General features: G+C 46.3%; 1 protein-coding gene across 1 annotated transcript in view; it reads right to left on the bottom strand.

Moving 5' to 3' along the window:
* Nucleotides 1-19756, bottom strand: part of LOC138579509 (alpha-2-macroglobulin-like protein 1) — a 194231-nt gene extending 174475 nt beyond the window's left edge. The window contains exon 1 of the mRNA XM_069649830.1: nucleotides 19640-19756. Coding sequence (XP_069505931.1) covers nucleotides 19640-19752 — 113 coding nt within the window. The 5' untranslated portion in view covers nucleotides 19753-19756. The remainder of the gene's footprint in view (nucleotides 1-19639) is intronic.
* Nucleotides 19757-23732: the final 3976 nt, after the last annotated feature.

The raw sequence follows: 23732 nt of genomic DNA on the forward strand, positions 1-23732 counted from the left end.
ACAGTGGTCCCTTTAAAAATCAGATTTATTGATTCTTTAAACTTTCTGCCAATGAGCTTGAGCAAGCTACCGGAGGCTCAAGCATCAGAAGGAACCAAGGGGTACTTTCCACATTTTTTTTAAACTGCTCTGTTGCAGATCAGGACTACACAGGAGCCTTGCAGGTTAAACATTTGTATGGCATGGACGCGTTGAAGCCTGATGTAAAATCAGATTTCCTAAAATGGCATTTAGCCAACAGCTGTAATATATTTGACTTTCGAAAAGCGCTACGTACGTGTCGACTATATCAAAGAGATGACTTTACACAAAGGCTTTATAGCAAACCCTGACACCTTAGAGGAGATACCTTACAAAGATTATCTAGACCCCTTTCAACATGTCACATTAGCATCTTTGTGCATGGCTATGTGCTGGTATATGTTTTCGAAACTTGGTACTCAATAACGTTATTCTATGCCATCCATACAGTGGCTAATATATGTAGCAGAAAGTGGGGGTATCTTCATACAAACAGCATCAAAGGGAGGCAGCGAGTCTAAAGTGGGTCCGTATTATTTGGATGGCTATGCTGTAATTGATAGGGTACCCATCGCCTTTGAGTTCAATTGCTGCTTTTATCACGGCTGCCCCCAGTGCTACCCTGAAAATGATTTAAACCCACTAACAAAAACTATTTACGAGCACTTGTACCATAGAACTATGATAAAGTGTACTTATGTGCAAGGCCTTGGGATGGTGGTATGCTCATTGTGGGAACATGAGTGGTTATACATGCTAAAATCTGATGCCATGCTGTGCGTGTACATCGAGCAACATCCATTCCTTTCCACTGCTTGTGGAGCCGTGAGATGCCTTTCATGGAGGCCGCACTCATACAGTGAAATTGTACCACCAAGCTACTGGCCTGTATCCTTTTCTGAACAAAACAAAGAGGTACCATGTAGGCCACCCTCAAATTATCTACAGGGATTTTAAAGACACTGATCAGTACTTTGGTTTAGTGAAATGTCAGGTGTTTCCATCGAGGCAGCTTTACTACCCAGTTCTATCGGTGCGAGTGGATGGAAAATTATTTTCCCCACGGTGTCGTACCTGTAGCAAGAGCAAGGAAATAGGTCATTGTAGACACACAGATGATGAGAGGGCTCCCAGCAGTACCTGGTGTACGATAGAGTTGCAGGTAGCTCGAAAAAAAGGGCTACGGCATAGATAAGATTGATGAAATCTGACATTTTGAGTAAATCTTTTTGGACCTCTTTTGCCAGTATATCAAGCTGCACCTTCCTGATATACAGGAGGGCTGTAGGTACCCTCTTTGGTGTGTTGACAACGCCACAAAGGCTTTGTACATTCAGAGATACTACGAAAAACAGGGTGTGCTTTTAAGACCCAAACTGCCAGGCACATGCTCCCCAAAGTGTGTCTTAATTCTCTGTGGGAAAAATTACACAAAGAACTAATTTACAAAACACACTCGTTATTACTGATCCTGATGTGCTGTACAAATACCTGTATGATATGGCCTCTGATGTGTGCAGCTGCGATATCACAGACAATGAGACAGTGTGCGTGTGTTGGGAATATTCTAAAGAAATATGCATGACTTCTACCATAAAAATATTAATCGCTTGCTTCACAACCACCTATGCAAGCCAGGTGTTTTATAGTATTATGGATTAACTGCAGGACAGATGCCTATATCATGATACAGACGCTGTGATTTTTGTGACGGCCGTGGGTCCTCTTTTAGGCAACTATTTTGGTGAGTTGTCAAGCGAGTTGCCCTGCCGTGAGCACATTGTTGAATTTGTCTTGGCAGGCCCAATCGAGCTCCTACAAGTAAGACATGCATGAAGGTTGAAGGGATTATTTTAAACATCTGTAACATTGTTAAGATAAACTTTGACAATTGGTGAATGCGTGGGAGCTAGTGCCCCGAGACTTGCAAACTCCATAACTGTTGAAAATCTGAAATTGTCAAAGTTAAGAAACAGTGGCAGGTGACAACACAGCTCTTACACAAGAATCTACATGTGTCATAAATCACCAATGTATCAGTTGAAAAGGATACAGTAACCAAAAAAGGATACAATTGGTAGGGCTCTTCCGGATCCTTTTTCACACGACTTGATTGTAGGTGGGTCAAATTAGACCTTCCAAATGATACAACTCTCTGACTGATGAAACAGGCAGAGAGATGGATCACTGGAAAGGGCGTGGGTATTGTATCGGAAGTACGCCTAGGATAGATAAAGTATCATAAGAAACTGTCGCAAACTCAAATCACTATGATAGTACAGTATTATCATTAATTCAAAACACTGACCTTATGGCAAAAACTGAAGTATTCAACGAAAGTCTCTTGAAGAAAACCAGGAGTTGAACCAACGACAAAGGAGGGGAAGATTAGTAAGGGAGACTTATCCCGAACGGGTTGGTGCACCACAGGATAGCGTCCAAAGTACTGTGCACAATCACCTTCCAATAGTTCATGAAATACTTCCTTTCCCACGAAGAACAAAAATTAGAAGTTCACCTGTTAACTGTCACAGGTACCAAAGGTTCAAAGTAGTTCAGAAAACCACGTGCAGGATTGCATGCGACAGCGTAAACGCAGCCAGGACAGCCGCGCTTGGAGACAGCATTTCCACGTGGAGATTTAGCACGCGAACAGGATACACACAGCCCAGGACAGCCACGCTTGAAAACAGCGTCCGCGTGTGGGGATTTGGCACGCGAACAGGATACACGCAGCCCAGGACAGCCGAAGCTTGAAAACAGCGTCCATGTGTGGAGATTTGGCACGCAAACAGGATACATGCAGCCCAGGACAGACGCGCTTGAAGACAACATCTGCGTGAAGATTTGGCACGCAAGCAGGATACACGCAGCCCAGGACAGCCGCGCTTGGAGAGAGCGTCCATGTGGAGATTTGGCATGCAAACAGAATACACGCAGCTCAGGACAGCCGCGCTTGCAGACAGCGTCCGCGTGGAGACTTGGCACGCGAACAGGATACACGCAGCTCAGGACAGCCACGCTTGCAGACAGCGTCCGCATGGAGATTTGGCACGCAAACAGGATACACGCAGCCCAGGACAGCCGCGCTTGGAGACAGCGTCCGCGTGGAGATTTGGCACACGAACAGGATACACGCAGCTCAGGACAGCCGCGCTTGGAGACAGCGTCCGCGTGGAGATTTGGCACGCGAACAGGATACACGCAGCTCAGGACAGCCGCGCTTGCAGACAGCGTCCGCGTGGAGATTTGACACGCGAACAGGATACACGGCTCCAGGAATTAGCGTGTGGAGGAAAACACGCTCTAAAAGGCCAAAGAAGTTGCTGAAGGGAATGCGAGGACGCAGGTCCGGTGTTCAGCTATAAAAAGCCAAAAATGAATTAATCAGAAGTAGCGATCGACGTTTCCACGCTGCTTATGTACTTGCTGCTGTGATTCACGTGACGGAACTAAGTCACGTGAATTTAACGACGTGAAAAATGCAGACGTCGTTTTACGGGCAATGCATCGAACAGCCTCCATTTCGAATAGAATGGTCTAGCGGTTCTATGGGCGTAACTCATTTTGTATGGAGAGGTCGTTCCCGGTCCAGAGATATGTCCAGCAGGCATGACAACATATTGTATTTGGTAAAAGGTTTTTCATACCAGGCTATAAAATGCTACCTTACAGGTATTGACGTTGTCAGTATTAGACCGTTCTTCACCCTCTTAACATGGACTGTCGTTTACAGCTCTTGTTCTCATGCATCCTGACAGGGCTGTGTAATTGCAGTAAATGTTATTAATTAAAAATATTTTTGAAAATGCAGTGAGTATGCTGTCACACCAACCGGCCAACATTGTTTGTAGGTACTCGTGTTGGCAAAAAATGTATAGGGAACTATCCAGGACGATACTTCTTATAATCTTATAAAATGTATGGAGGGAATGCCAGCCTCTTTTAATGACGACAGTCTTTTCCTCCTGGCCATGTGAACCTAGTGATAGTGGAAGACCTGATGGGTGAGGCCTGCGATAACCCTAAAATTGAAAAGGTGTTCACACAATATGCACACCATAGAAAGATGTCCGTGTTCTATGTATCAAAAAATCTATTTCAGAAGAAACGTTGCTCTAGATCAGTGGTGCACAACATGCGACCCGTGGGCTGAGTGGGACCCTTCAGGATATTATTTATGGCCCTCTGTGAAGACATCACATGCTCGGGGAAGCGCGGTCTTGCAAGATCTCGACCCAACGCGGTCTTGCAGACCCTTGCTCCGCGAGCGGGGACTATGGCGCCAGTGTGAGGCTGACGGAACGCCAGACAAGTCGGTCTGGAGAGCGCTGCTCCTTATTAAGAGCCAACATGACAGAAGGCCTACAAGCCAGTGCCAGCTCACTTCCTGGAAGTTTACAGCGTGCAGCCCAAGTGCACACCCTGCCTCCAGTGAAGTTAACTGGAAGGCCCAGCTGAGACTGTGAGTACCTGCCCCCCCCCACACCTGGACCATTGCCGTCACGTGTTTGTTAAGCAATAAAGGCAGTCATAATCATCCAGGCGTCCTGTCGCTCTTAGAGGTCACAACATAACTGGCGACGAGGATATCTGAATACCAAGGGACCCACCATGCAAGGCGCCACACCGCCCCCGGTGTTTCTCCCTTCACCTGGGACCCCGGCAATTCCGTGGATGCAGTGAAAGCCACCCTTCTCCACGTACCTTGAGGCCGTAGGCGGCACAGGATATGCCCCCGCCAGGAAGAAGACGATGCTGCTGAACGCGATTGGGGTTGAAGAACAGCGCATTTTTGCCAGTTTGACAGCCATTCCAGTGGATGACGATGACGACAACGTCTACAAAGAGGCAATCCGTCGCATTGTAAAGCGGTTCACCAATAAGGAGAACATAGTGCTACACAGGCTGAGGTTCTACACCCGTAAGCAAGAAGGGAGCGAACCTGTGGATGAATACATCACTAGGATGAGGGAGCTGGCATCCTTATGCGCCTTCGGTGAAAATGCGGAACAGGTCATCTGCGACATGCTGGTCGTCCACACCAACTCCAGGAAAGTACAGGACAAGCTCATACAAGAAAAGGAAGTGACCCTTGATAAGGACATCCAAATCGCCAGGGCGGAAGAAGAAACCTCCAGCAGGCGCAAAGAGGCGGGAAGTCATCTGCCCGTACCCGAGCTGACGGCTCTACAATGGAGAGGGCGCAGAGACAAGCAGTCCCATGACAGACCCAGAGAAAAAGGCCCCAAGCAAAGGGATGTTCCAAAACGCTACAGATGTGCCAGCACCAAACACATGGCAAATGATTGCGACTTCCCCGCCAGAAACAAGGAATGCTCCAAGTGTGGACGCGTTGGTCATGTGGCCCCTGCATGCACGTGGCAGGAAAAAAACGTCTTCCGCGTTGATGGCGATCGTGCTTCAAGCGACGAGGACGAGCCACAGGACAGACCCATGGTCGTCATGGTCAATGCTCCTCACGCCAGGAGAGAAAAGCCCCACTGCACTATTAAAGTGGACGGCATGGAAACACGTATCATGGCAGACTCAGGATCAGACCTCACAATCCTTCCCATAGACACATACAAGGAGATGATGGGGAAGTCTAAAGTGGAGATCAGATCCACCAGGCAAAAAACGACGGTCTTCGGTGGCGCAACCATCGACCTACTGGGTTACATCAGAGCCCAAATTGAATTCAAAGGAAGGTCTACCAGCACCAAACTGTACTTCTCAACCAAAGGTCGGGCCGTGCTCGGGTGGGACGATCAACACAGACTCTACATTAAACTAGACCCCAGCACTCCGGAACAGGTACTCATGGTCTCCTCAGGAGCAGCGCTAAACTTCAAGGAAATGTTCCCAAACCTGTTTTCCGAGGAACCGGGGAAAGTGAGAGACTTTGTTCACAAGATTCGTTTGAAACCAAATGCGGCGCCTGTGAAACACAAAGTTAGACCAGTGCCTGCCACAGCGAGACCTGCGCTAGAGGCCCATCTCCGAAAGATGGAAGAAGGGACCATTGAGACAGTGGAATCCTCAGAGTGGCTGAGTCCGGTGGTTCTAATCAAGGAGAAATCCAGCAACGACCTCAGAATATGCATCGACCTGAGGAGTCTAAATCTAGAGGTCGTTACAGATAGCTTCCCGCTCCCCAGTATCAGCGAAATTGTCTTAATGATGAAGGAGGCAGCAGTCTTTTCGAAGCTCGACATGCGTGACGCCTACCACCAGATCCCATTACATAAGTCTTCGCGCCCCCTTATGGCGTTCATCACTCCCTTCGGCACCTTTCAATACACCCGCATGCCGTTTGGTCTATCCTCGGCAGCGTCAGCATTCCAGAGAATGATGAATGCCCTCCTCAAAGGACTCACTAACGTTTCATTCTTTCAGGATGACATCCTCGTGTATGCCAAGGACAACGAGACTCATGACAAAGCACTTAGGGCAGTCCTGAGCAAGCTTCAAGAAGCAGGCGTTCATCTTCGCCACGAGAAATGTGTTTTGCGAGTGAGAAAAGTAGAATACCTTGGGTACTGCATCTCAAGCGAAGGGGTGATCCCCAAGAAAAACCTGATGGAGGCCATAGCAGATGCCCCCGCCCCGAGGTCCAGAGAGGAACTCCGCTCATTCCTGGGCTTAGCTGAGTACTATGCAAAGTTCATCCCAAGGTTCTCCGAAACCACGTCCCCCATGAGGGAGCTTCTGAAGAAAGGGGCAACCTACTCCTGGGGCCCAGAGCAAGCCAGAGCCTTCACTGAAATCAAACGCAGAATTCTGCACGCACCTTGCCTGAAACCCTTCAACCCTGAATGGGACACCTGCTTCACTACGGATGCCAGCACATACGGACTGGGGGCCACCCTGACCCAGAAGAAGGGCGACACTGAAAATATCATGGCATTTGCATCTAAAGCACTATCGTCAGCGGAGAAGAATTACTCCACCGTAGAGAAGGAAATGTTGGCTTGTGCCTGGGCCGTCAATGACTTCAGATCTTATGTTTGGGGCACGAAATTTAGGCTGGTCACCGACCACAAACCCTTCATTCACATGTTGAGCCCAAGCGGCACCAAGACTGCCACCCTGAGACTGGCCAGGATCGCCGCAAAACTTCAAGAGTACACATACGAAATAGCCCACATTGCTGGCTGGAAAAATGCACAAGTGGACTGTATGTCCAGGCTCCTGAACCAAAACGCCCCTGGGACCACATTCCTAGAAGACGAATGTGTTGTAGCTTCCATAGGCGACTTGAGGAACGGCGAGTACATGGACATGAATGAGCGCCACTGGCAGGAGGAATTTGAGCAGGACGATGCCCTAAAACGCGTAGCAGCCAGGGTCTGCGGAGGGTGGCCTGATGAAAGGGCGATTCCCGAAGGCCTACGTCCTTACTGGAAGGTGAACGATGAAATCACTGCCATGAATGGTCTCATTTTGAGAGGCGACCAAGTGATCCCGCCCAGCGGGATTCACAAAGTAATATTGTGCAGGACACACTCTGTGGTGCAACATGACCAGGCGCAGGATATGCGACGCCTACTGGTGGCCAGGCATGGATCAGGACATACGACAAATGGTTGAAAGGTGCCACAAGTGCACGAACAGCGACAAGCACCTGTCCGTCAGACAAGCCCCCATGCTGCCCACCGAAGTCCCCAAGGGGGTATGGCACAAACTAGGATTGGACTTCATTGGGCCGCTGGACAGCATGCCCCCAGAACATAAGTACGGGATAGTCACGGTTGACTATTTTTCAAAATGAGTCGAAGTTGACTTTACTTCGGATATCACCACAAAAACTGTCATTGAAGCACTCACCGCCATATTCCAGCGCGAGGGCCTCCCGGAAGAAATTGTGACGGACAATGGGGTCCAGTTGACCTCTCGAGAAATGGAGAAATTCCTCAAACTCAACAACATTCAACAGCAAAGAGCAAGTCTCTTGCATGAAGTTAACTGGAAGGCCCAGCTGAGACTGTGAGTACCTGCCCCCCCACACCTGGACCATTGCTGCCATGCGTTTGTTAAGCAATAAAGGCAGTTCTATTCATCCAGGCGTCCTGTCGTTCTTAGAGGTCACAACACCCTCCTTATCACATGAGTTTTATGATGAAGTGTTGCCTGGTCTAAAATCAGTCACTAAGTCTGTCATGGCAGTTGCTTATAGCCTCTTTGGTTCCGTTTTTGTCTTTGCATCATGATACATGCAGTTTTACTTCTATTTAGAAACATGACTTTAGTCACATAACACAAATAAATCAAAGTGGTCATGCCATTAAAAGGCTATGCATCACATGTTCCAGGAGAAAAGTAAAAAATAAAAAGTATGTTTTAAAACTCAAATTCCATCACTGAAGCCCCTTCCACCCGCTCCTTCCCATGGATAGTTCGGTCCACTGTATCGGGCTTGTGTGGTAAATTCAGCCCTCCAGCAAAACTAGTTGTGCAGCCCTGCAGCGTCTACATGTATGAACCTTAACACCTCCTATATCATGTTATTTAAAAATCCCTATGATAAATTACAGATTAATGTATTGGGTAGACAGATATACTTCAGATACATCCCTCTAAACTCCAATTCTTTCAGAATCTATGTATGATCTACATCTTACGAAGCCGGAGGTTGGCATCCGCACACAAACCCATCATTCCTAAGTGACGTGTGTCCTTTCTTAACATGTCGCTATGTCTATGGTGAAAACTTGGTGTTTTACGCCTTCTAGCCACTGTTTCCCTACAGTACAGAAAAGCTCTCCTCTGCTCAGCCTCTGCTCAGCCTCCAATGACTTGGTGAAAGCCATTGCAGATATCTCCCTCAATTTCCTTAAAGGCAATGTGCCGCCATCCCCCAAACACTTGCATACTTTAAAAAGGCAAAGAGCTGTCATCAAGAAGCTCAGTAACAGGAGAACCACTCTTAAATCTAAAAAGAAATTGGTGAAACAGTTGGGGGCTCTATAGGTAGCCTGTTGGCCATAGCTATTCCACTATCACAGGCCTTTTCATGAACCAGTGATGGAGCATGTGGAAATGCACCAACTGGTCCCAAGACACCAGCTGGAAAATCTACATCATTCAAACCCTGATGACGAGCATGACATACTTAAAATGATGACTAACCATCTGTATTCTCAGATGACCATGGTCCTGAACCACACAGAAATGCCAATACGTGACAAGCAGACCCTTTATAACAGAAATATCTGACCTACATATGTCAAAGTGAGCAGGAGCAAAGTACCTTGACTCTTTTCAGACCTGAGCCAGAAGCTGCCCCGTACCATTACTCCACCAGCTACAAGCATTGATGCACATGTTCAAGAGGTGCTGGCGAAAATTAACCTTTGCTATAAGAAGAATGCCGAGCTGCTTATGTCCAATTTGGGGGTTGGCAAAGATGTGATTTCATGGACAGATAAAAGGGAGCTTGTCTATCAAGTACAGACTGTGCATAGCTCCCGCCTGCTTCACTCAGTACGGGGCATGACACAGAATCACGCCTTTCCAAGACAAAAGACACCGCAAGGTTGGGATTTGTTCATGAGAGCGGCCATTGAACTGAATGTACCCACGACAGTGGTGGGCAATGCCTCCAATTGCGAACATTTGCATGAACTAAAACTGGACTCATTAAATCCATGAACACTGACAACTCCATCAGACCACTCCTACGGCTCCACGCCTCTCTATTCTTTCCACAGATGTGACACTTACAAGTTGATTCTGACACCCGGCACGCCTCGAGAGAAAAAGGCCTTTTGACCTGTCCGGTGGGATCCCATTATAATGGAAATGACTGTACTTGTGTGTAATAAAGAAGGAACTTCACTGATTGTCGATTAAGGTTTAAAAGATGCCAAGACTACACATTTGAAAATAAGTCTTTTCATCATGCATTAATCATTCACCTACATACCTTAAAATATATATTTTTGTGTAACAATGGTTGCCGTGTTGAAATAAACAAAATGAGGACCACCTATTAACTTTCACATATTCAAAATGTAATATTGGGGCTCATTCCGAGTTTGGCAGTGCCCTAAGAAAGTGACAGTAATTCCGTTACCACCACCTTTACTGCAGCGCCAAACTCAGAGATTGGCCCTGAAGTGGAGGATTTATCTCCAGCAAAATGCAGGAGGTAATCCTCCAAACAACTGGTGAGAAATCAGCAAAATTGGCAGAATTAACACCAGTGATAATCCTGCCGAAATCCCCATAGTGTCCTACAGACTCATACAAATTGGGAATTTTCTCCACCTACTGCCATTTGCAATCCTGTGGTAAACCCAAAGAGGCTCCAAGAGGCTTCCATCTGAGAAGATTGAAGATCGTCATCCCTAGGGTTGAAGTGGGAGCCCTACCCTTGGTTTCAGATGCGGAGGAAGAGGAGAGTGAACCTCTCCCTGGCCAGAGTAGTCCTTCAGAGGGCTGCATTGGGGGAGTAAATATCTCTTCTCAACTGAGCCCTTTCCGAAACTCCCAATGAAACCCGATGTCCGCCCTTCCCTTGCAAAACGTGAAGATCTTTATGAATTCATATAGGATTGCATGGTGCTACATCCAATGCTCCTCTCAGCCCCCTTGCTATTCTTGTTAAATTACTTACTCAGTGACAATCGTATTCCAGATCCAGGTTTCGGGGAGACGTACCTGCGCCTGCTTCTCCTCATTCTTCCGCTTGCTGTCCCAGCAACAGCAGGACTGTCAAACTTTGCACCTCCATGTTCACTGATACCTTGGACAGTATTCCTACTAGGTTTAGGTACCATAGGATGTCAGATAAAGTCAGATCCCACGTTAAGGAAGAAGTGAACAAAATGTTTGATCTTGGAATGATGGTGCACTCCTCTTGTCCCGTTCTCCCCTGTCATGCTGGTGCAAAAAGCGGGGACCTCAGAGCTTATGTTTTTCGTGGACCCGAGGTTCTCTAAGTGCTGTCGTCAAGACAGATTCCACAAGCTAAGGAGCTAGTGAGCCCACTTCGGGCTGCCAAGTAACTGAGCACATTTGACCTCAACAGTGGGGATTGGCAAATATCCCGGAAGGATAGTGTGAAGCAGAAGACTGCCTTCTCCGCACTAAAACGGACTTTATCAATTTACATTAATGCCCTTTTATTTAAAGAATGCTGTTGGTATGCTTTATTCCATGGGTACTAGATTATTAGATCATACAAATCTGGCACATGTTGAGAGCCATAGGTATATGAGGGCAGCACCTGGCAAGTGTGAATAACTGGGCGCATATTGCGATGCCTGTAATATGATAGCACTATCTGCCATATAATGTGAGCACTCCAAGATTAGCGACACCTTTTTTGAAGCTGCAGTCCAGCATACCCTAGAGAGCGACCCAGAGTATTTTTCCCCATACCAGGTCTGCACACCTGAGTCTCCTTACATCGGAGAGAGGCTGGAATGCAGGGCAAATGCCCTATAAAGGGCAGGGCCTGTGCCAGAAGGCTCGGGGGGTTAGGAGGAAAAGCTAATTCGGAGCTGACTGCAGAAGTGAACAGAAGACGCTGGAACAGGACATAGGAGCCGTGGAGAAGAGCAACTGGAGCCTGGGGCAAGCAAGAGTATAGCTCCTGGAAGAGATGCCCAGAAGTCTTGAGTAAAAAGTAGAGGGAGCAGGAAGCTGGGGAAATACAAACCCTAGAGGTATGGAATTAAGAAACCCAGCAGGCTGGGAAAAGGAAGATCCAGGTGGTTGGGGAAAGTAAGGGCTAGAATGTTGGGAGGTGAGTGACACAGAGAGTTGGCAGCATATAGACCCAGAGCACTGAGAAAAGAAAGCGCCAGCTGGTTGAGAAGATAAAGTAATTGGGGACTGGAAGGAGGGTGGTGCCCAGAAGGGTTAAGAATATTGGAGAAATCGTAGAAATGGAGAACCCTGACTGTTGCATGAGAGGTGCCCAAAGTTGTGAAGAATGCAGAGAGAAATAGTAGAGAATTGGAGAACAATGGCTGTTACAGAAGAGCTGTAGAAATGGGTGAAGGTGGGAGAAATAGTAAAGAATTTGAGAACCCTCACTGTTACAGAAGAGGTGTCTAAAGCGATGAAGACAATGGGAGAGATACACTATGAAGCAGGCGGGAGAGACAGTAGATCATTTGGGATCCTAGAGTGTTACACAAAAGGCACTCAGAGGGATGAAGAAGGTGGGAGAGGTAATAGAGAATTGGAGAACAATGACTGTTACATGAAACATGCTGAAATGGATGAAGAAGGTAGGAAGGAGAGCAGACAGTTCAAGGAGGGGAATGCTGATCAGAGGCAATTAAGAAAGGAAAAGGGAATGGAGGAACAAGATAAGAAGTTGGTGCAAAAGTTGCGGAAAGAGGTGAAGTGGGGAAAGATTGGGAAGAAGAAGAAGAAAGAGGTTTTGGAAAGAGGTGAAGTCTAAACATGTAATATCAATGAGGTGGTAGAAAAAAACTTAAGAGGTGAAGTGGAGGGGCATCCAATGACTAGGGGAGGAGGGGGTAGTGAGAGGTTCAGAGAAGCAGTGGAATATTGTTAATGAGCAGGTGGAGGAATTCGCAGCAAAGAAGATGTGGGAGAACAGGATAGAAATAAAGGAGGTTGTGGACCGAAAGCAAGGCAGAGAGAAAGGAGGACAGAGTACAAAGCTTTTTGCGGGCAAAATGCTGAGAGAGAGAGAGATTGGACCGGATGGCTGGAGAACCAGGACCCTGGGAGAGAGGACAGCATTGTGAGGCATAGTGAGAGTCCCGTCAAGATTTTAGGGCAGCCTCATATCTTTGTGTTGCTCCGATCCTTGCTGGAAGACCAAGCGCTCATGACCCCATCACACAGTGTCCATCACAAGGCTCCAGTCTAGAGCTGAGACACAGGAGAAGGCTCTCCCCTGTGGAAGAAAGAAGTTGTGTGAGAAGCGCTTATTAATGGGACAGAGAACCAAGGAGAAGACCCCCAAGAAGACCAGAGAAGAAGGCTGTGGGAACCCCTTATAACCAAGATTATACGCTCCCTTGAATTTGTTTATTCTGCTGCGAGAAACCTGGCTCTGGGCCTACTAAGAACTGGGACAAGTTTTTTGGTTTCAACACTCCTTATTTCCATGAGCAACACTTTTCTTTTCTTGTTAGGGTGTCTCCAAGCACTACTCTCATTTTGGAAAGTAACCATCCTGACAACTTTAGTTTTGTTTCAGATCCTACCAGTTTCTCACTTTGGCCCTAATTTGTACACAGTCTCTAATTCATCTTTTGTTGTCTGCCCTTTCATGTGTCAATCAAACATTCAGCAAGAGACCTACTGTAATAAATAAGTGTTGCACATCTTTAACCTATTTCATGATATCTCTTTCTTCCTTTGCCTCTCTGAAGAATGGCTCTCTCCCAATATTGATCTCCCTCCAATACTATCATAATAAAAGAGGGGGTAGTGCAGCCATCATCCTAAAAAAATAACCTTTAATTCACCAATTGATCTACCAACCGATAGCCTCTTTGAATGATGCGCCCCTAAACTATTACTCATCACCTCCAACCCTTATTGCAGTGATCTGCCATCCCCATCCACTCCTTCCCTGCAGGCCTCCAGATAAGGTGCGTACTAGGCCTTTTTACGCATGAAAATCTTGCAAATATGACAGCTTTATTATTTTCCTTCGTACATTTACACACAGGTTTAGAGCAGAGGGCATTGCAAAGGTCTGGTTACTTGACAGAAACCAGAAGGCTTCTTTTGATTTTTATGTACATGAATGTAATTGCAAGCCACCTCTGAAACAGAATGTATTTCTCTGAAGCCGGCTAGATTTTTGTGATTTCAACATTTAAATATATACAGGAGAGATCAAATGGCCAGATCTTAATAAAAGGTGTATTCTGTCACAATGCAGAAAGCTGCCGTACGGTAAGGATTTCCATACAGTTGTGCATGCGTCGCTGGATGTCACATACATTTTACTCTCCTGCAAAGGAGAAAAGTCATTTTTACTCTCTTAAAATCACATTTACGCTCAAATTTAAAAAATCATGCGTAAAATACTCTCACCTCAAAATCTTATCTGGAGCACTGCTTCCCTCCTTTTTGGCCTATTTCACAGATTTTATGCACCGCTACTCAATTCTGACAATAAAATAATTGTAGTTTCAGACTGCAACTTCTGGTTTGAGGACCCTCTTGCTCTCAAACATCCACCCTTGCTGACATTGAGTCCTTGTTGAGATTTGAACGTGTGATCCAAGTTACTACTCATTGGAAAGGTCTCACTCTATGGTTTCCTATTCAACTTTAATATCAGCCTTCCACCCGGTCCGAATTGAAAATATAGTTTTATTAAGGTCGATTTTAAAAAAGATTGATTTAGGAAGACCACTCTGTGACCGTGCGTTGAGCAATCGCTGCTGCAATGTGTGATCTGCAGGTTGAATCCCGGCAAGGCCAACTCATACTTTCATCCTTCTGAGGTCGATAAATGAGTACCAACTTTGGTTGGCAGAGTATAATTTTATGTAAATGTTCTATGTACAACGCTTTGGAAAAAGCCCTATATACATAACAAATTATTGTAATTTCAGCTCTATCTGAAAACATTCACAAATGTACCATGATCCATCTGCAACACCATCTCGAATTACACAACACATTTGACAACATACAGTCTAGTTCCTGTCCCACCAGAGGTACTGCCATCACTCTTATCTGCATTTTTGATGATCTCCTCAGGATAAGAGATTCCAGAAAGCCTGAGGCCCTCCTCCTACTCAATCATTCTGACGTCTTTGACACTGTAGATCAATCTACCCTTCTGGAGAGATTGATCTCAGGAGCTAATGTTAGCACATACGCCCTCCTTTTGTTCCAATCCTTCCTTTCAGGCCGCTCCTACTCTACCAAACTAAGCCCATTCACTTCCCCATATGATCTTTATTCTGAGACATCCCTCAAGCGTTCTCCCAATCCCCCCTTCTTTTAAACATTTTTTTAATCATGTGTTTGACCCAATCACAAATTCACTCCTGCTCAGATGACACCCCGCTCTATTTTCATCTTGTCCAAGCCTCTGCTGAAGACCATCAGGTACCCAACTACCTCAACACCATCAAATCATGAAAGAAACATGACTGCCTAAGTTTCAATGGCTCCAAATCTCAAATCCTCCTCCTAACTAACATATGTCCACGTCCCCCCACAATCCTGTGGCAACATAACCTGGGCAGCCCCCTGCTCTGACCACCCAAGTCATCTTTGACAGAAAGCATTCATGACCCTAGCACAGTGCAAGAATCTCTTCGGCAGCTGTATTCAAACTAAAATGCATCCCAAAAATATTCTGAGTTCTCTCTATAGTTCAAAGCATCACCAATAATAATCACTAGTGTCCTTTCTTGCCTGGACTACTGCAATGCTCTTTTCATTGACCTCCCTTCTTCATCAATTCAAAAACTGCAAATTGTCCAAAACCATGCTGCCCGAACCATCATTAGAGGGCCACCAAGGCCACACCCGACTGCCTTAAATCCCACCAATTTGTGCTCACGAGAGAATCATTGCAATGTTAACTCCTGTGTCTCATCCATAAAACCCTCTATGGCTCAACCAGAGTGCAGAGCAAAACGCAAGTGCAGAGTGGCTGAGTGGAAGTGGCAGGCCTCAAACACATCCTATGACAAATTGGCCTGCCACCTGCTCCAAATGCAATACAGACTCTCCATCTCCTCAAAGTAGAGGGCCTATATCTAAGCCTGTGTTTCTGTGGTCACTAACAACATGGCTGAACTTTTCAAAATCTGCAAGGAACTCGCCAACCCTACTGCAGTCTCCACTTCTTCTATGCTTTACCTGGCATTCTGAACTTCTCTGGCCTCTCACTTCATTTCTAAAACTCAGGACATCTTGTCCTCACACTCCTCTACTTCACACCCTTCTCCCTCTCCTGCTCTCAGGTCTCCCTTGGCCCCCCTTAACCTCCCCTCCTACTCGCCTCCTTTTCTCCCATAACACCTGATGAGGTTTCTAGACAAGTCTTCTCTATGAAGGCCTCATCCAGACAGGTGCTCCCTGCTCCTCCAGAACTATCAAGGACAACATTGTCTCCCTTGCTCCAGCCTTGGCTGGTTTCTGGAATCACTCTGTTGCCAATGGATTCTTCCCCTCGCTCCTAAACCATTCCCTTGTGAATCCTCTACTCAAAAATACTTCTGCTGATCCTTCCTGTCTGGCAAACTACTGCCCTATCTCCATTTTCCCCTTCCTGGGTAAACTATTGTAGAAGCTGGCCATCTTCCATCTTATCCACCACACTGAATCTGTTGGTTGTCTCCACGACCACCAGTCTGGCTTCATAGCTGCCAGAGGCACGGCAACTGCTCTTCTGAACACCTGCGAAGTCCTGCTCTCTAATATCGATTCCAGCTCTCCTTCCATTCTCATCCTTCTTGACCTTTCCTCTGCCTATTATATGGTCAATCATGTCACCCTGATAAATCAGCTCTGTTATACCCTTGGCGTCACTGACCTTGTTCTGGTCTGGTCGACCTCCTTCCTCTCAGGTTGACCTTCACAGGTTCAACTGCGTCCTTATTTCACTCCACCATCTCACTCTCCACCTGCAGAGTCCCCCAGGGGTCTACTCACTCATCTTGGCTGTTCAACATTTACCTTGCTCCCCTAGCCCACTTGATCTCCACCTTCTCTCCTAACTTCCAGTGCTATACGGATGACATGCAGCTCTCCGTCAAGCTTCCCTCCTCCACCTCCTCCTCTTCCTCTCTCATTCCTGACTGTCTGTCTGCTATTCAGGCCTGGTGCTCTGCTAATGATCTCTGCCTTAATGCCAGTAAAGCAGAGATCCTTTGCATTGGGACCCCTGCCCCCTCTTTCCCTCCTGCACTCTGGCTGCCTTCTAAGGGCTCCCTCGCCTCACCTTCCTGCGAGGCAACAAAACTTGGTGTCATCTTCGACTCCTCTCTCTGCTTCTCTCCTCACATCACAGACCTTGCCAAGAAGGCCCACTTTCAGCTGCACCACCTCAGCGGCATTCTCTTTTTCCTGACCTTCTGACAAAAACTCTGTCTTCAGAGGTCTGGTCCTCTCCAGGCTAGACTACTGCAACAGCCTCTTCCTTAGTCTGCCTATCGCCTCCCTTCGCCCCCTTCAATTAATCCAGAATAGGACTGCAAGACCTATCCTTGGCCTCAAGCCCAGGTACGCATCTCTCCAGACCTAAAATCTCTCCATTGTCTCCCCGCTGTTGCATGGATCAAGTTCAAGACCCTCTGCATCACCCACAAGGCTTTTTGGGGCCTGGGACCCCTCTACAGCCAACTCCTCCCTAAATACCCCCCTGCTATAACCCTTGGGTCGTCTAGGTCGAACTCTCTACAGATTAGATGCTTTTCCAAGCAGAGTGTGGGGTGGTAGGCCTTTCTCCTTCACCGGTGCCTCCATCTGCAATGGCCTCCCTGCCCCTTTCAGACTTGAGCCACATCTCCTTATGTTCCAGAAGCTTCTCGGGACCTTCGTTTTCCCTCCCCTGCTAATGTCCCTGTCTGCTTCTTGACGGGCTGCCTGGTTCCTTCAGAGTCTTTAGTGCACCATCCATCCCCCATTCCAGTCTACTCCTGCACTTGGTCTCCTTGGACCCCCCCTCTTCCTGCACTTGCCCTTCTTGCCCCTCCCCCTGCACTTGCATGGCTGGGCCTTCACCCTGTAGCCCTTCCAGCCCCCTACCTCTCACTTAGCCCGCAGATCCTCCTTCCCCCACACTCTCGCTTTCCCCTGGCCCTGTCCACCTAGCCTCCCCAGGCACTTGTTTATCTCTCATGGGCCCTTCCTCCCTGACCGGCATTTCTGCCCTTCCCATCTCCCCTGCACTTCTCCTACTGCACCTAGACGTTCCAAATGTCACAAGGCCTAGTAGGTTTGTTGTTTTTGACCTCCCCTGTTCTGGTCCCTTTTGTCTTTTTGCACCTTGAAAAACATTGTGTATAGGCGCATTATAAATACCCAATAAATACATTAAAAATAAAAATATCTATGGCTCAGCTCCAGACTATCTTAAGGCCAAATGGACCCACCATAGCACCCTGCCCACAACCTCCCTCTTCTCCACTGAACTTCTGACTCACATCAAGAGGCCACTCAGACCCAAGTACCTGTCTTGACATCTAACCTTCCCTCCGCAGTTAATCAACTCCAATTGAGAAAACTGCTCAGAACTCATCTTTTTCAAACACTGCCTTCCCGCACTCTCTCCCCAGCCCTGCCTTTTGTGTATGCGCCCTGAATCTACACGACATGCCTGCAACACACCAAGAGGGAAATTTAAATCTGGTGGAGCAGCGTAGGAAGGGATGAAAACAAGGCATAAAGCGACTTACGCTATTATTATTATTATTATTCATCAGTGCTTTAGAAGTCATGCAGAAGGACACAGTGAGGGAAGTAGAGATACAAAGGAGCAGAGCCTATGGGGGGCCTTTAGCAGCAAGGGGTCTGTCTACAAACACATCTTTGCAATGCAATAACACTCCTTTAGATTTTACAAAGGTTTTGCAGAGGGAATGAAAATGGGAGGGGAAATAAGTTTCCCCCTTGAACTTCCCACTCCACTTACATAGCTTCTCTGTGTTTGGCAAGCATGAGACAACTATTGTTTAGCTGCACCTCTATTTGGACATTCATTACTACCACATGATTGCTGTTCCACAATGTACTGTATCCGACTCACTCGGCACTTGAGAGCTTGGTCTTGGCTGCTTGTACAGTGTACCATATCCGCCTCACTCAGCACTTGAGAGCTTGGTCTTGGCTGCTTGTACACTGTACCATATCCGCCTCACTCGGCACTTGAGAGCTTGGTCTTGGCTGCTTGTACAGTGTACCTTATCCGCCTCACTCAGCACTTGAGAGCTTGGTCTTGGCTGCTTGTACACTGTACCATATTCGCCTCACTCGGCACTTGAGAGCTTGGTCTTGGCTGCTTGTACAGTGTACCATATTCGCCTCACTCGGCACTTGAGAGCTTGGTCTTGGCTGCTTGTACAGTGTACCATATCCGCCTCACTCAGTACCATATCCGCCTCACTCAGCACTTGAGAGCTTGGTCTTGGCTGCCTGCCCACAGCTGTAAACCGTTGAGTAGTGGAACGATACAGCGCCCATTCTTGCCTTTTCAAGGGTCCTCCCTGACCACAAAGCAGAGGGTCTGCAGACAATTCTCGACAAGTTCCAGAGAATTCCTGGCCGAACTTGCCAAATGATGATAGTACCAGGGCATAGGATGGTAATACCTAGCAAATAGTGTGACTTCCTGTGTACTTGATGGCAATTCATATAACACAGGGAATCATTTGATAGTGCAAAAGCCAAGCCAAACCTTCGAGCTGTGTTAATCCTTGTTTGAATGAGATATGTACCATAACTGTGTATTATAAGAAACAATTCATATGCCAACGTCTCATAGCATGCAGCACCGCCTTTCATCCCATGACTATTTCCCTTTCAGAATCTCCCAGTGTCCACCCTTCCCTTGTAGAAAGTGAAGGTCTTTAGGAATTCATGTAGGGTTGCATGGAGCAAAATCTAGTGCCCCCACCCCACTTGGACTTTCTGTTGTATTACTTACCCGGTGACTAACAAATCCCAGATCCAGGTTTCGGGGAACCATACTCGCTCCTGCTTCTCCACGCTTGCTGTCGCACTCTCAGCGGGAGTATCTGCTGTCACCGGGGTTGGCATATTCATAGTTATTGCACCTGTGAAGAGGAAGGAGGCCTGAGTCACCTGTGTGTAGAAACGGGGTCAATGCCTACAGCCGCAAAGTTCCGCACCCATCTCCATTATCCCCACATTGAAACCCTATTCTTAGCTAGATGGAGTAGTTGGGGGTTTAGCCTTGGTGGGCTATAGAGCGAACCCTGGTACCTAATCATGGCTCCTGAGAATTCTATCACAACAGCCCAAGCATGACCTGACTGATGACAGTCTACGAAATGCAAACATGTCTGGGGTTTCATGTGGTCTCAAGCAGAAAGGGTGAGACCTAGAGTTCGGGCAGGACTGCTTCTTTTGGGGGTTGTACCAAACCTGATTTGCATGCTTTTCTCCCTTTTATATTGGCACAGAAAGTGGAGAAATTATGGTTTAGGAAGCAGCCAAGAGAAATGCTAGTGATTATGATCAATTGAAAATATTTCACTCATCAATCTTCAATTTTCCACAAGTACTGTTGTCAACAACGAAAAGCCCACATGAGTTTTCAAAGTAGACAGGTCATATCAGCCACTAGAAGAGCCATTAGCACCCTGGCGAGGGGAGTTGGCCAATTAGGTGGCTAGGAACGTGGGCTTGAACGGCTGGTGAAAGCCTGCATACCCGCCCACCTGACAGCCTGCTCCCCCCGTCACCACCCTCCATCCACTTATTTATTTATTTTTGTAATCCCCCTCAACCCACTCACCTTCCGCTCTTCTCCCGACGGCCGTTATGGAAAGGGAAGAGGGGCTCCTTATGGAGCCCCGCCTTTCCTTTCCATGGCAGCCATCTTTAGACAGTATTTTCATTCACTGAACGGGATGCATGAGGCGTCCTGTTCAATGACTGAAAATACATTTTTTAGCACCCTGGGTTACCGCTTTGGTAGCCCGGAGTGTGCATGGCCTTAAGCCCCTAATATCTAAAATACTGACTGTGATGGACCTGCACTAGGAGGCAAAATAATTGCATTCTGCTTAATGCAGATGATGTAGTCCTTATTTCAAAAACCCTGATAGACTTCAACAGCCAGTTAGATATCCTTAAGTCGTTAAGGCAATTTGTTTACATTAATTTGTATTACACAAATTCAAAGCATCAAGCACTATTTTTAAATTTAGGAGCGAGTTGATAAAAACCTTTGAATACTACGAATACTTAGGGATGAGATTGGCTGAGAATGGGAATTGGCAAAACCATCAGTCTAATAGATACTCGGTTATGGTCCATCGGAATGGTGTCATTAATAGGTTTCTTAACAAGTATGGGGGCAGAATGATCCTTCTGGCGTTGGAGGTCTACAAGGCCCGGGCAAGAGAAATAGGTTTAGATGGTGCGGAACTGTGGGGCCATAAGGTACATCATATTAATGAAATGGAGGAAAGAAATATTTCAGAACAGCCATGGTTGTTTAAAAAAAAAAAAAAAATATTGACATTTTATAAACCAACAAGTTACAAACCACACCAAAACTGCTTCAAGCATGTAAACATGTCCATTGCTCAGCTGATCCTAAATCTACCCCAACTCCCCCTGGGCACAATGGCCCTCATTACAACACCGGCGCTAAACCATGGCGCTATTAGCACCATGGTTCGTGCCAGTGTTGTAACAAATCCGCCATGGTGAAATGGGGAAATACCGCCCTATTCCAAGTTTGGCGGGGCGGTATTTCCCCATTTCACCATGGCCCTTCCTCATTCCCATTTTCGCCCCATTGGGCTAAATGGGACTTGGGAAGGCGCTAAGTAAGGTACCTCAAATTGCGGTACCGTAATTAGCACTAAGGTCCCTTTGCAGCACCCTACTTTAACAGCTGGTAAAACAAGCCGTTAAGGTCGGGTCCCGCAAAGGGACCTCGTAATCAGGCGTTAAGGGTTTAACGGCGCTGACACCTTTTACGCCGCCGTTAAACCCTTAACGCCAGGGTCGTAATGACCCCCAATGTCTCAAAGAATAACCTAATCACACTGCAGCTCCTCCCCCACAGTAGCCTGTGTAGCCACCTCCTCGTTATTGCATGCAAACAAGGTCACAGTAAGTGTTATCCATCGTTGGATGCCCATCCCTGAGTCGGTATCCTCTTCTCCCAGTGCCTTCTCCCACACCCAACAGCTATGGTTGTTACATAAAAATGCACCTTCTGTACCTATTTTTATGGAGGTAGGTTTTTTACTGCTCCCCCGGAGGGCCCAGACAAGGCCGATTTTGTTTTGGCTTTGTATTAATACAGTTGACGAGTTAAATAACTGAAAAGAAATTCAGAGGGACCTGTCTTGCCAGGACGAGGGTGCCCCATGGCAATGGATCTTGTATGTTCAGCTTTGGAGATCTGTGGGGGAGTACAATTTTACTATCGCCCTCAGTGTCCGGAAAAGTTAAACTTGCCTTTGGTGACTGGTCAAGACAGGGCTTCCTGAAAGAAAAAACACTGGGTATTTTGACTATTGACTATTTGTCACATAAAACTAATTTTGGCCCAGAATCCTATCTCACCTTAACCATTACCCCTTGTAAAGGATTCCTATGCCTGAAATTCCGGTTGCATATAATGCTGCTAGCCTCGATTTCAGCACGATGATCCAAAATAGAGCTGGAGTACTGCCCTTATTGCTTGATTGCTTGAATTATAGTGACCCCATGGTACATCTCCTCCTATTATGCCCATTATATAAGCAACTCAGAAACAAATGGATAGTACCAGACCTTAAGAGACTGTGTTAGAAATGTCTTGGTGAAAGGCATTTGTTTTAAACTGCAAGTTCGTCCAATTTAATATTTAGCATAGCAAATTATCTCGCTGGTGTATGGTCCCTTCAAAGTAGAATCGTAATCCTGTCCATTGATTAGGTAATTATCCAGTTTCTCAACTAATCAATTTTATGAGATTTGTATATGCATGGATTGTTTTTAATCTGATTGTATATGAACTACATGAACTTGGATGTTTGTATCTACACAACTACAGTGTTTTCATATTGTTGTTATACATTATATGACTGTGATATTGGTAATTGTATGGATATTTTTTATTTCCGAATAAATAAAATCATGATGATGATTATTACATTGTACAAAAGACATGCTTTTTCAATATTTATTGAAAATTAAACCTTTGAAAATGAGTTTTTTTTTAGAGATTGTTAATCAGGGGTATGTAAGTTTAGTATCAAAATATGCAAATTTTTCTGGTGCTCTGAATAGTGCCACATGTTCCTCATGCTACTCTAAAGCGCTGCTCTTATTGCTTACGGTTTACGCCTTGGCAGCCAATCAGAGATTTTGACACTAACATGTCTCTTTGTTACTTCTCTAATGGAAACACTGAGCAAAGCACATAAACAGAGGTGAACATTCTTTCTACCTGTGAGTAAAGTTAATTAGCAAGGCGCCAGTGTTCACTGGCAATAGTTAGCAGCACCTGGCAATATGATTGCCGTAGCTCGCAAATGTTGTGAGTATCTGATTTTTTAATGCCATTGCTTTTTTAAACAAAAATAGGTTCTAGACTGCTCATTGAAGTGATTTCATACAGACAATTATAACTATATATATTTTTTTTCCACAGCTTTATTTACATTTCGAGATTAACCAGGTAGGCAATAAGAGTATCTGCAAGTTCCAAAGGCATTTCAAAATAGGAATACAGATTTAAACAAGACAAGTCTATAGGTGTTCGTCAATGTGGTTGATCAAAAGTCATCGAAGGGTGCAGTCACGCTGGAATTTGGGCAAAGTCTCATCCAAGATGGCAGCCCAGGTGTTGCACAGTTTGCACCCCCTGGATTGCCATGGGGGGGCCCTCTGGGATTTTTCCAACACTGGGCCAGCGTGAGTCTGGCCACAATGAGGGCATGCAAGATGAACTTGGGAAAGTGGGCCGCTACAGTTTCTTCCTCCATGACCCCAGACCAAAACTAAGATTATTAGGTATGGTGGTAAAATCTCCTCCACCATGTCTTTAA

This window comes from Ambystoma mexicanum, chromosome 3p (genome assembly GCF_040938575.1).
Source record: "Ambystoma mexicanum isolate Mex_15411 chromosome 3p, UKY_AmexF1_1, whole genome shotgun sequence".
In the NCBI taxonomy this organism is placed as follows: Eukaryota; Metazoa; Chordata; class Amphibia; order Caudata; family Ambystomatidae; genus Ambystoma; species Ambystoma mexicanum.